Source organism: Balaenoptera acutorostrata, chromosome 1, assembly GCF_949987535.1.
Source record: "Balaenoptera acutorostrata chromosome 1, mBalAcu1.1, whole genome shotgun sequence".
NCBI classification, from domain to species: domain Eukaryota; kingdom Metazoa; phylum Chordata; class Mammalia; order Artiodactyla; family Balaenopteridae; genus Balaenoptera; species Balaenoptera acutorostrata.
In genome coordinates this window covers 83,666,485-83,680,074 of record NC_080064.1, presented here as the reverse complement: position 1 = coordinate 83,680,074, position 13,590 = coordinate 83,666,485, and the positions used below count along the sequence as shown (strand labels likewise).

The following is a 13,590-nucleotide window of genomic DNA, read 5'->3' as shown; positions in this document are numbered from 1 at the left end:
ACATAATAGTTGACGTTTTGGGTAATTTAGTTTTCTGAACATGACAATCAGTCAAAGACAGAAAAGAGCGTGGCAGTTTTAAAGTTAAGCACAAAATGTATTTTTGTTCCTAAAGGGAGAAGGAGGGTGTGGGAAGGGGAAGGACTAAACAAGTTGGGGACCAAATTCCTGCCTGGAAGGAATTCAAAATGTCCACCTGAGAAATGTCCACTTAAACAACAAGGACCTGCTCCCTACTGGAGGGTGCGAAAGGTGCTTATCCCTAAGGTTCCTCCGCCTGTCCTGCCGCAAGCCGCACGGGGCGGCTAACACGTCCTGCAAGGCTCGGGACAGTTCGCGGGCCGGGGCGAAGCTGACAGCCTGCGCCGGGCGCGCAAGAGCCAGTGGCCGGCCCCACCTGCAGCAGGCGCCCGTCCCCGCCCCCCGGGCGCGCGGGCCAATGGGCTGGGCCCCAGGGGGCGGGCCGCGGCCGGGCGGGAGGTGCGAGGCCGGGGGCGGGGCGGCCGGGGCTGGCGTGGTCGTGGCTGTAGCTGCAGGGGCGGCGGCGGCGGCTTGGCGGGCGTCCGTGGGCCGTGGGGGATGGGAGCGGCGAGCTCCAGCTCTCGGCGGCGGCGGCGGCGGCGGCGGCGGCCGTGAGTGTCGGGCGCGCGTCCGCGTCCGGGACGCGGGATGGAGCGCCGCGGTGAGTGGAGGGTGGCGGCGCTCGCTGCGGCCGCGGCCGGGGCCTGGGGTCACCCGCGGCGGCCACCCACGAGTTGCCGTCCAGGGTCCGGGCGGCCCAGGCGGCGGCAGGGAGTGGAGGCGACTTAGGGCTGCGCTGGGGGCTGGCGGCGGCGGGTCGGGCCGGTGTCCCCGGGACTCCTGGTCCTCCGGGAGGGGTCCGACCGGACGAGGGGCGCGGCAGGAGCGGAGGAGCGGGGAGGGCAAGAGCGGGCGTTGCAAGGACCGTCGGACCCCGTTGTCCCCAGTTAGGCGACGCCGCCCCGGCCGCTGGGGAGAGGCTTTCGGGGCGGACTTTACTCCCTTTCCAAGTCCCCCTTGAGCGTCTGTAGCCCCTCTCCCTTTTCTAACCACATACCCTCATCTGCCTTTAAGCGGAGTTCAGGCGGGGCTCCTTTACTCCTCCCCGCCCCTCTTTTGATTTCCTTAACCGGGTCTTCACATTCGTCTTCTTTACTTGGGATCTTTATGGAAGTTTGGTGCCTTTTTCTGAAATTTTAGTCTGACAAATGCAAAGGCTGAGATAAAATAACAAACACCTCGTGTTCCCTGTCTACCTTTTATCACACTTCGTCTCACCTAGGCCCAGCTGTTTATTTATTTATTTATTTTTGTTGGGGGGTCGGGAATGAAAAGTAGAAAAACACTCCCCTTTCTACCCAAGTGCCCTACTCTGGTGCATCTCTGTCTCTCTTCACAGTCCTCCCTCCCTCTCCCACCACCCGACCCTTGTCTCTCACACCCCTGTAGCCGTCCTACACACACACACACACACACACACACACACAACACACACACGCACGCACGCACGCGCTCGCTAACCCAGCCTGGTCCTAGGGCAAGCCCTGTGCTTTGCGAAATAGAAGTTGACAGGCGGGGGATTGCAGCTACTAAGAGGAGAGGAGAGCGTATCCCTGTGAGTTTGTTTCCCAGGCTGTCCCAGTACTCCTGTTCCAAACCTCAGCTCGAGGGAAGGCCAGAACAAAGTAGCCAGGGACTCTCCTTGTGTTTTAGCCCCTCACATTTCCAGGGTCTATCTCGCTTTTTCATCACCACTCCTCTTTAGAAACGAGGGGGAGGTTTGTTTACCAACTACCCCCACTGGTGGTATTTTGGGTTTTTTTGTTTTGTTTTGTTTGATCTTCGACATCCTCTATCTCTAACGGTGGATCTTTTAGGAGCTGTTAGGAGGTGAAAGTTCCAAGAAGACGGTGGAGCCAAAATAACCAAGGAACTTTTTGTTGCACATTTACCTTTTCCTTTTCTCTTCTTTGTTGACAATTAGTTTCGCCCCTTTGTTCCGTTTGAGGGAGGGGAGTTTCCTGTTCAAGAAAAAGAATTCATAATTAAATATGAAAGTGAATATTTAGAATGAGTCAAGAAATCACAAATCAAATTATGAGTCTTGGAGATTTAAATCCCTTTCTTCAGAGATTTCTATAGGCAGTTGCCAAGAATGCATACTTAGAAATGCTTCCTGATTGTAGGAACTGTGCAAGTGAGGAACCCGGACACTTAAGCTTCATTAGCTTTATGGTACAAATAGCTTTAGTCTCCTGATTCTGAGAAAAGTTTTAGAGTGAATTTGAAGGGAAGTAAGATAGACCTGGGTTGAAAATGTTTCACTCCCCAAATTGGCAGGAGATAAAACTTTGGCTGAGATGAAGAAAGCACTGTTCAGCAAATCTATGGTGGCTGGTCATTCCTGCTCTGCCCACCTCCCTAAAATAGAACATCCACCTAAATTATCAGCACCTTCACTTCCCAGCTGTAAAAGCCCTTGACCTAGGAATGTGTGCTTCTACAACCACTGCTGGTGGTCCCAGTGGTTAGTACTGCATTGAACAAAGCTCATGCCCAGAAGGTACCCTGGAAAGATTTTCATTCCTGTACCATTGGTGATACATTCAGCATTCGCTCAGAAAATTTAGTGTGATCCCACTCTGTGTTAGACAAGGTCCTGTGGAGCCTTTCAGTCTATTGGGTAGAAGGAGACAATTCCAAATAAATAGGGCCCAAGGCATAGTATCTTGGGTTACCTGAGGAAAGTATGTTGAATGTCCTATGGGAGAGTTAAAGGGATGATTTATTTTCAGTGGAGGGAATGAAAAGGCTTCTTGGAAGAAGTGATGTTTTGTGTGAGATTGAAGTTAATTAAGAGAATGATTTTAATAAGCACAGAAGGCAGAAGGATCCTTTGGGGCAGAATTGCTGGTTATCTCTAATACATACAAGGATGTCACTGATCAGCTTCCATGATTCTGCTTTGAAGGCTATTTTGTTTGTTTTTAATTTCCCACCTCATCTCCAGTATGATGATGAGCCACAACACAGAAAGACACATTCATGTGTAAAGAAACAAGGAGGTTTAAAAGGAAGGTCAGGAACACGTTTTGATATGGTGAGGATTTTTGTGGAGGGTTTGCATTTTCTTCCTTGCCTTTATCATTACTCTGATAAGCAAAAGAGCCATTTGATGATATTGCCTCCCTAGGATAAGGTTTTTTTCTTTTTCTTAAAAAATGTTCCAGTATTTGTCACTGAGAAAGTTTTCAAATACCATAGTCTTCCTTTCTAAGGAAGAAGATGGAAAATATTTTGAAAGATATTAAGGGAGAGAGGAAGTTGAATTTGAGGGATTATTCAAACAGAACCTTCTACAATTTTACTTTTAATTTACTTATCTAATATTCATTGAGCACTAAAAATGATAACAGCTTTTTATACACTATGAGTGAGTTTTGACAATTGTATACACTCATGTAATGCCCGTAATCAAGATACAGAACATTTCCATTACTCCAAAAAGTAATGCTCATTTGGAACTCCCCCCACCTCCCACACTACAACCCCGTCACCAGGCAACCATTCGTGCTTTTCGTTACTAAAGATTAGGTTCATCTTTTCTAGAATTTCATGTAAAAGGAATCATACAGCATATATTCTTTTGTGCCTGACTTTCATTTGGCCTGATGTTTTTGAGATTCACCCATGGTTTTTTTGCTATGTCATAGATATTTATTGTTAAGTAGCATTTCATTGTAAGGCTGTATCACAATATGTTTAACCATTTATCTGTTGATGGACATTTGGGTTGTTTCCAGTTTTTGACTATAATGCTATGTACATTTTTGTACAAGTTTTTGGATGAATGTATTTTTCATTTTGGGAGGGTATATAAAAGAGTAGAATTCCTGGGTTGTATGGTAAATGTATGTTCAACTGTATAAGGAACTGCCAGGCTATTTTCCAAAGTGGTGTGTACCGTGTATAGCAGCAGTGTGTGGGAGTTTTAGTTGCTATAAATCCTTCCTACACCAAAGTTGGTATTTCAGTCTAGCTAAAATTGAGAATTCCAGTAGATATTTAGTGGTATCTCATTGTGGCTTAAATTTGTGTTTCCCTGATACTAATGATGTTGAGCACTATTTCATGTGCTTATTGCCCAGTTGTGTATCTTCTTTTTTGAAGTGTCTGTTCAGATCTTTTACTTATTAATTTATCGTGTTGTTCATTCTATTATTGAGTTGTAGGAGTTCTTGATGTAATTTGAATACAAGTCCTTTGTCAGATATTTTCTCCCAGTTTGTGGGCTTAACGCAAACCGTGTCTTTCAAAAAGCAGAAGCTTTAAATTTTGATGAAGTCCAGTTTACCAGTTTTTGTTTTTGTTTTTTTTATGGTTCTTGGTTTTTGTGTCTGAGAAATTGTTCCCTGGATTTTCTCCCAAGTTTTCTTTTAGAATGGGGATCCTCAAACATATTCTTAAAGGACCAGATCATAAATATTTTAGGCTTACAGGCTACAGCACCTCAACCACTCAACTCTGCTGTTGTAGGGCAAAAACAGTTATTGACAGTACATAAACAGTTGGGCGTGGTTGTGTCCCTCCATAACTTTTATTTATAAAAACAAGCAGCTGCCTCCTCCAACTCCAGCATTTAAAAGATTGATAGTTTTAGGTTATATGTTTAGGTCTATGACACATGTTGAATTAATTTTAGGGTATGCTCTGAAGTAAGGATCAAGGATCATTTTTTTTCTCATATGGATATCAAGTTATTTCAGCACCATTTATTGAAAAGACCATCTTTCCCCCTATTGAATTACTTTAGCACCTTTTGAAAATCAGCTGATTATATTTGTGGGTCTGTTTCTAGACTCTATTCTATTCTGTTGATCTATGTCTATCTCTATACCAATATCACACTGTCTTGACAACTGTAGCTCTATAGTAAATCTTAAAATCAGGCATTGTGAATCTTCCAAGTTTGTTCTTTTTTCAAAAAGTTTTTGGCTGTTCAGATTTTTTACATATTTATATACATTTTACACTCAGCCTATAAATTTCTATAAAAAAGCCAGGAGGGATTTTGTTTGGGATTGCTCGAACCTATAGGTCAACTTGAGAGAAATTAAAGTCTTAACAGTATTGAGTCTTCCAATCCATGAACATGGCATACTTATTGATTTATCCAGTTCTTTAATTTCTTGCCACTAGTGTTTTGTAGTTTTAAATTTAGGATTTTGCACATGTTTTGTCTAATTTATTCCTAAAAATATCTTGTTTTTTGATGTTATTATAAATGGTATTAGTTTCTAAAATGTCACTGTCCAATTGTTTGTTGCTAGTATATAGAAATAAAATTGATTATGGTATATTGACCTTGTAATCTGTGGCCTTGCTATATTCATTTATTAGTTGTAGTACCTTATTTATAGGTTCCTTAGGATGTTTGAGGTGCACAAACATGTCAACTTGTAATAAAGTGTTTCACTTCCTCGTTTTCAATCAGAGTGTATTTTATTTCTTTCTCTTGTTCTATTGTACTGGCTAAGACCTTCAGTAACAATATTGATCCTGATCTTAAGGGGAAAACATAGTCTTGCATTATTGACTCTGATGTTAGCTGTAGATTTTTGTAGCTGTCTCTTATCAGGTTGAAGAAATTCTTTTCTATTCCTACTTTGGTGACTGCTTTAATCATGAAAGGTTGAAGAATTTTGTCAGATGCTTTTTGTGCATCTGTTAAGATGATCACATGGTTTTTCTCTATTGTATATTAAACTAAGCTTTATTCTTGGCACAAACCCTTCTTGGTTCTAATGTATTATTCTTTTTTATATATTGTTGGGTTTGACCTGCTAATACTGCGTTAGGAAATTTGATCTGTAGTTTTCTTGTAATATCTTTGTCAGCCTTCGGTATCAGAGTAATGTTGACCTCATAAAGTGAGTTGGGAAGTTTTCCTGCCTCCTCTATTTTCTGAGAGTTTTTGTAGGACTATTTAATGTGGTTCAATAGACTTCATTAGCGAGGCCATCTGGGTCTGCAGTTTTCTTTGTGAGATATTTTAAATTATGAATCCAGTTTCTTTAATACATATAAGGGTATCCAGATTTTCTATTTCTTGTGTTAGATTTGGTTATTTGTGTTTTTCACGACATTTCTCCATTTTATCTGTGTTGTTGAACTTTTTGGCAAAGTTGTTTATAACATTCTCTTGTTTCCCTTTTAATATCTGTAGGGTCTGTACTGATGTTCCTTATTTCATTCATGATATTAGTAATTTGTGTTTTCTCTCTTTACTTTTTGATCAGTTCAGCAAGCTATTTATCTATTTAATTGATATTTTTAAAAAACCAACTTTTAGTTGAATTCATTTTTTTCTCTGTTATCTGTCTTCTATATCATTGATTTCTACTCTTACCATTATTTCCTTCCTTTTACTTACTTCCTGTTCAATTTGCTCTTTGCTTTCTAGCTTCTTAAAGTGGAAGCTTAAACCATTGATTTTAGGCCCTCATTTGTTTCTTTTTTTTTGGCTGCATTGGGTCTTTGTTGCTGAACCTGGGCTTTCTCTAGTTGCAGCGAGTGGGGGGCTACTCTTTGTTGCTGAATGTGGGCTTCTCATTGTGGTGGCTCCTCTTGTTGCAGAGCACGGGCTCTAGGCACGCGGGCTCAGTAGTTGTGGCTCAGGGGCTTAGTTGCTCCATGGAATGTGGGATCTTCCCAGGCCAGGGATCCAACCCGTGTCCCCTGAATTGGCAGGTGGAGTCTTAACCACTGTGCCACCAGGGAAGTCTCCCTCCTTTCTTTTTAATAAAGCAACTAAAGCTGAATATTTCTCTAACCACTGCTTTTACTGTGTAACTTACCCATTTTGAAATATCATGTTTTCATTTTTATTCAGTTCAAAATATTTTCAAATTTGCCTTGTGAAAATTTAACCCATGGATTAGTTAAAAACATATTTTATAATTTCCAAGTATTTGGGGATTTCCCAATTATCCTACAGTTATTTATTCCAAATTTAATTTTGCTTGGGTCAGAGAACATACTGTATGATTTCAATTCTCTTAAACTTATTGGGACTTATTGTATGGTCCTACATATGGTCTTAGAGAATATTTTATGTGTATTTGAAAAGACTGTGTATTCTGTTGTTGGGTAGAATTTTCTATAAATGTATATCAGGTCAAGTTGGTTGATAGTATTATTTAAAATTTCTATATCCTTACAGATTTTCTCTTATTCTTTTTTTTTCTTGTCACACATTTTTATTTGATCTACTTTTTAAAAAATTTAATTTAATTTTTAAAACAGCAGGTTCTTATTAGTTATCTATTTTATACATATTAGTTATATATGTCAATCCCAATCTCCCAATTCATTCCCCCCCCAGCTTCCCCACCCCCGCTTCCCCCCTTGGTGTCCATATGTTTGTTCTCTTATTTGTTCTGTTATTTGTTCTATCAGTTAATGAAGGAGGATTGTTGAAATCTTAACTATCATTGAGATTTGTCTGTTTTTCCTCACATTTCTGTCAGGTTTTTCCTTGTATATTCTGAAGCTCTATTTTTAGGTGCGTATACTTTTTTTTTTTTTTTTTTAGGTGCGTATACTTTTAAGATCATGTCTTTATAATGAATTGACTCTTTTATCATTATGAAATGTTACTCTTTATCCTTAGTAAAACGGGTTGTTTCATATAATAGAGCTGCTTCTGCTTTCTTATGATTAGTATTTGCGTGGTATATCTTTTTCTGTGGTTTTACTTTCAAACTATCTGTGTCTTCATATTTCAAGTCTGTTTCTTACAGGTAGTATGTAGTTGAGTCTTAAGTTTTTATCCAATTTGACAATCTCTGCCTTTTTATAGGGGTGTTTAGAGTATTTATATCTAATGTAATTATTGATATGATTGGGTTTAAGCCTATAATCTTGTTGTTTGTCTTTAATTTTTCTCATCTGTTCTTTGTTTTTTTTTTTCTTATCCTGCCTTTTTTTTTGGATTAATTTTTTTAAATTCCATTTATGTCCACTGTTGGCTTATTAACTGTACCTCTGAAGATTTTAATATACATTTTTAACTTATTATAATATACCTTCAAATAATATTATGCTATTTCACATATAATGTAAGAACCTTACTTTCATTTTCCTCCTCCCTTAATTTTTGCTATTGTGATGCTTTTTGCTGTCCTGCATATATTGTAAATGCCACGCACATTGTTATTACTTTTGTTTTAAATATCAGGTTTTTTCCCAAAGAAATTTACAAAATGAGGCTTGTTTTGAAGATTTGTTGGGGTGAGTCTAGAATACTATTTTAGTAGGGCTGGGTTAGATATACTACTAACACATGTCCTTCTGGGATCTCTCCTTGAGTATTCAACAGGTCTTTCTACTTTGGCTGATGAACACTCAGAGGTCTCCCAGCCCTGCGAGAGCCCTGGGAATTGTTCAGCTACAGGTCCCTGGAAATTCTTTGTCTGTCCTTGTGGGGATTCACCCTATACATATATAGCTTTGTATTCAGCAAGAAAATTAAAGAGTTGTCTATGCAAATTTCTGGAGCTCTTCCTCTGCCTACCTTCTTCCTATCTGGTACTCTGTCCTACAGATTCCAGCTGTCCCAGTCTCCCTGAACTATGATCCCTTTCTCCTCAACCTAGCAAGAGTACCACACTCTGTTTGGCTTCCTCCTTGCATGCCATGGTCTAGAGTGTGTCTCCAGGCAGAAAGTTGGGGTGACTGTAGGGATCACCTCATTTGTTTGTGATCCCATCTCTCCAGGATCACAGTCCTGTGCTGTTTATAGTCTGTCTGAAAACAGTATAGTGGAAGGGCAGGTCTGATCTCATTTGTTCCTGCACTTGATGTATTTAAAATTTTAAGACTTTTTTTTTTTTAAATCTGGAGATTTTCTTTTCATCATTTTCCTTGCAATTTATTTGTTTAAGAAACTGTTGTTTGCTCTATAAAATGACCCACAGTCTAGATTTTACTGAGTGCATCCTGTGATGTAATTGAACATATTCCCTTGTCTTCTGTATTGCTTATAAAGTGGTAATTGGGTCTAGAGCCAAGTTTCTCGACCTTGACACTCTTGGCCATTTGGGGATGGGTAATTCTTTCTTAGGGGTAGAGGTAGGAGGGCTGAGGCATGCTCTGTTGTGCAGCTAGGATGTTTGGCAGCATCCCTGGCTCTATTCACTAGATGTCAGTACAACTCCTTCCCAGTTGTGACAATCAAAGATGTCTCCAGACATTGTAAAATGTTTTTAGAACCATATTCTGTTATGAAAAATAGGCTACCTAAACTACAGAATCAACTTCAGGAATATGAAGATCCTTACCCAGCAAAAATAGCAATACTACCTATGTTAACACTGAAGAGAACACATGAAAAAGATTTTAACAATATGCAAGTTGAGGCTTCATAGAATGACAGAAGAGCAATATCACAGAGGATGTGTTTCTGTTTTAGAAGGGAAAAATATTTGAGACAATAATAACGTAAAATGGTAAAAACACAATTTTAAGATGTTGGACTTCTACAGTAGATATACAGATGGTTTTTCTTTTTCTTTTTTTTTTTAAACTCTTTATAATTTAATTATAAACCAAGAATTTTGGAGTTGCAGAAAGGTATTGTTTCAATAGTGTACTTTTCATACTTGAAACTTACTTGTGTGACATAAAATTTCTTTAAACAAATGCAAGTTAGGGGGAATTAATAAAACAACCCTTTTAATTTAAAAGTGAACTACCATTTTTGCTAATGTTTCCAAATATTGTATTCCTCCTTACTAAGAAAAAAGAGTAGAAAAGATGACAGATAATCTGTTTTTTTAAAAGCTATAAGAGGAGGACTGGGATTGAGAGACTTCTCAAAATTTCCCTCAGATAACCGTACTTATAATTTAATGGTCTAATATTTGTTGAAGATTCACTCTGTGTTGGTTCTATGCAGAATAGTTGGTTGTTTTGAGATGGTTTAGAGGTAGATCTGGTGGGAAGGGTCTTGAGATTAACCCAGAGCAGATCCAAGGGGCAGACTTTCCTCCCTTGAGCTCCCTGAGGATTACCCTGCCTCTACCTTCCATGGCCTTCAGAATCCTTTCCTCTCTCCCCCATTGGTGTCCTTCAGTTTAGTCATCAGTGGTTTCCATGGTGAGTGTCCATGGTGCATCATTCTCCTCCATTAGGATTTGAAGGAACATTTGGTTGTTAGGTGTCCCCAGCATTTTTAGTGCTTTTGATCTTGGCACAGTTTAAAGTTTTTAAAAATTAAGCAAAGATAAAAGAAATTACGATAAATAAAAATTAAGATAGCTCTACTATCTGCAAAATGATAGTAGAGCCCAGGTAATCAAGGAGCCTGAGGTTCTCATATTTATCCTTTCCAAGTAACAACCTAGGGCCCTAATTGGGTTTATTTGTCCAGAATTGTTTGGGTGTGAGAGGTGTCCGTCTCCCCTTTTTCTGTCCATGGGTAGTCTCCTTATTTCTTTCTCTCTCTCTCTATCATTTCTGTCTCTTTTCCTTATTCTGTCTGTATCTTATTTTCTCTTTCTCTGCCTCCATTTGTCTCTGCATCTTTCTTGGTCTTCTTTCTCTCTTCTCCATAATTGTTTCTCACCTTCTTACATCTCTCTTTCACGGCTTTTTCCTCTCCTTCCCTCCCATGTGCTCCTTTCTGTCTCTGTCACACCACCACTTCTACCTCACATACGCTTTCTCCCCATGAGGATCTTGTGCGCGACATTGTTCAACTTTAATAAGGAAAACAATCCTCTTTATTAAGAAAATGGTGATAATGGAATAAGAAAATACAAAATAATTAATATACAGGTATTTAAAAATAGATATAAAGGAGTGTTTGAGATTGAGTGGGCTTATATTTCTTCCCCAAATCTTCCTTATGATTTAATAAGGGTTGGGATGCTCCAGCCCCCTTTTGCCCTGGGACCTCTGACCTCTCAGTTTGTTTCAGTTCAGGGCATCATCATTTTCCATGGTGAGAGTCCATGGTGCATTGTTCTTTTTAAGTGTGGTTAGAAGGAGAGTTTGGTTTTGAGGTTTCCTTAGTGCCTGTGGCATGTCCTTGGTACTGTTGTGTTTGGGGTTTGAAGGGGTAAATTTGTGTAAGTTGAGTCTGACAATTCCAGTGTGGAGGTAAAATATCCAAGACGCTGAGCATTTTCATATTTATCTTTTCCAAGTAGCACCTGAAGGGCTAAATTTGCTCTGTTTCCCCAACATTGTTTTTAGTATAAGGGTTCAAAGATATGAGAGATGTTCCTCTTCTCTGTGCCAATGAGTGTTTTCTCCCTGTCTCACTACTTCACTTGTTGGCTCTCTCATGCTCACTTCCTTTTTGTCTCTGTAAGTAGGTAGTCTCTCCTTTCTCTTTTATTTCTCAATATTTTCTCTTTCTGCCTCCACCTGTTTCTGCCTTCCTTGGTTTTGCCCCTCTCTCTCCCTATGTCTGCAGCCCGCTTTCGTCCTGCTTCTCCTCACACTCTCCCGTGTCTTTTTCTGCTTTCTCCCACATGCGATAATATTTTTCTCTGCCTCCACCACTACCCCCAGCTACCCTCCCCATGTGCCCTCTGTTTCTCCATCAGTTCTTTCTGAATGTTCCAGAACTGAGATCACTAATGACGAGGCTTGTTCTCGTGAGTAGAATGATGTAGAAGCTTTCAGCCCCTGCTGCTTTCTTTAATTATTCCATCTTTCTCAGACATTTTTCTCATTCTGAGCGAGTTTGAGAGTGCAGTTGAAGTAATATAGGTCTAAGTGGAAAATATGACCCTGTACAGAGGGCAGAGTAGTTGGCTGGTTTTGAGGAAGTTTATTCTTCCGGAAAGGAGCTAGGCCTGTGTTACACTTTACCTGTGTGGGGTCTTGTTTTTGTTTTCGTAAAGGAGTTGGAGAGAGAGGAACGAGGTGGTCAAAGAAGTACCTCATAAAAAATGTAGATTGCTCATCCAAGAAATTCCGATTTGCCAGATGAAGTCATCAGGTGACCTGTTCCTAAGGTTCCTCCGCCTGTCCTGCCGCAAGCCGCACGGGGCGGCTAACACGTCCTGCAAGGCTCGGGACAGTTCGCGGGCCGGGGCGAAGCTGACAGCCTGCGCCGGGCGCGCGAGAGCCAGTGGCCGGCCCCACCTGCAGCAGGCGCCCGTCCCCGCCCCCCGGGCGCGCGGGCCAATGGGCTGGGCCCCAGGGGGCGGGCCGCGGCCGGGCGGGAGGTGCGAGGCCGGGGGCGGGGCGGCCGGGGCTGGCGTGGTCGTGGCTGTAGCTGCAGGGGCGGCGGCGGCGGCTTGGCCGGGCGTCCGCGGGCCGTGGGGGATGGGAACGGCGAGCTCCAGCCCTCGGCGGCGGCGGCGGCGGCGGCGGCGGCGGCCGTGAGTGTCGGGCGCGCGTCCGCGTCCGGAACGCGGGATGGAGCGCCGCGGTGAGTGGAGGGTGGCGGCGCTCGCTGCGGCGGCGGCGGCGGCAGGGGGCTGGGGTCACCCGCGAGTTGCCGTCCGGGGTCCGGGCGGCCCAGGCGGCGGCCCGGAGTGGAGGCGACTGCGGGCTGCGCTGGGGGCCCAGGCGGCGGGCCGGGCCGGTGTCCCCGAGACTCCTGGTCCTCCGGGAGGGGTCCGACCGGGCGTGGGGCGCGGCGGGCGCGGCAGGAGCGGAGGAGCGGCGAGGGCGCGAGCTGTGGCCCTGAGCAGATGATGAAGATAGTAAAAGCAAAGACATAGCACGTCCCACGTTCGGCGTACAGTTTTCTAAGAGCGCTACACGTTTTAACTTCACGAGAGTTCCACGATTATTTAACTAATTTTTCACACGGGGGAAACCTGTCGGAACACACAGACTAGTAATTGGCACAGTGTGATTTAAAGTCGGACAGTTTTGCTCCAGAATCTGTGCTCCCTACCACTAGAGTCTGATCGGATCCTGTCCCACCTCCCTCTGCCCTGACAGCAGCCCTCAATTCAACTGGGTCTCTGTCCCGAGATATCTTAGGATTTCCGTGGTGCATTGTTCTCGTCCCTGTCTTTTGAGCTGAGGGAGGGGTGTTTCGTTCCGAGGCCTCTTCAGCCTCAATGTTTTTTTCCCAATTCCGTTGTGGACGTGTTTGGGGCTTGACTTTTTTTTCTCTCTTTTTTTTGACGGGTGAGCTCAAGTCTGAGACGTTTCAAGCTGGAGCGCTAGTGGTTCACGAGCCTTGTGTCTCCATATTCATCTTTTTTGACTCTCTTCCTCAATAAGGAATTGGCCTCATACCTCTTCGGAGAGGAGGACTGTTAGTTGATAAAGGCGGGAGCTGAGCGCCCCTTCCCTTTTCTCCAGGTGTCTCTGAGATGGTATCTCTTGTCCATCGCTATCAGTGCCTGCAGCCCTTTTTGGTTGCTCCATTTTCCCATTCTGTATTTAAATCCTGGGATGGGGAACGTGGTCTTTGGCATTGGGTAGTTTTGGAGAGCCCTGCCTGTCAGGAATGCTGGACATTCTGGAGGCGTGGGAGGTTGGGCAGCTTCATCTTCTTCAAACGTGCTGAATTCTAACTGCCCAGGAATGAAG

The 13,590-nt window shown here is 42.7% G+C and overlaps 2 protein-coding genes across 5 annotated transcripts in view; one reads left to right on the top strand and one right to left on the bottom strand.

Moving 5' to 3' along the window:
• Nucleotides 1-538: 538 nt before the first annotated feature.
• ARHGAP29 (Rho GTPase activating protein 29) overlaps nt 539-13,590 on the top strand; it is a 76,927-nt gene continuing 63,875 nt past the window's right edge. For 3 of the 4 annotated variants that reach the window (XM_057546905.1, XM_057546910.1, XM_057546892.1), the window contains exon 1: nt 12,328-12,469. The gene's annotated coding sequence lies outside the window, so the exon portion shown is untranslated. Of the gene's footprint in view, nt 683-12,327; nt 12,470-13,590 lie in introns of those variants that run through there. The other variant, XM_057546898.1, reaches the window with a different exon arrangement.
• LOC130708590 (actin nucleation-promoting factor WAS-like) lies at nt 1,493-13,048 on the bottom strand. The gene is made up of 3 exons (XM_057549917.1): nt 12,973-13,048; nt 11,975-12,813; nt 1,493-2,042 (listed from the first exon to the last, which is right to left on the bottom strand). The coding sequence occupies exons 1-2, from the start codon at nt 13,046-13,048 to the stop codon at nt 12,089-12,091; spliced, it is 801 nt and encodes a 266-aa protein (XP_057405900.1). The 3' UTR covers nt 1,493-2,042; nt 11,975-12,088.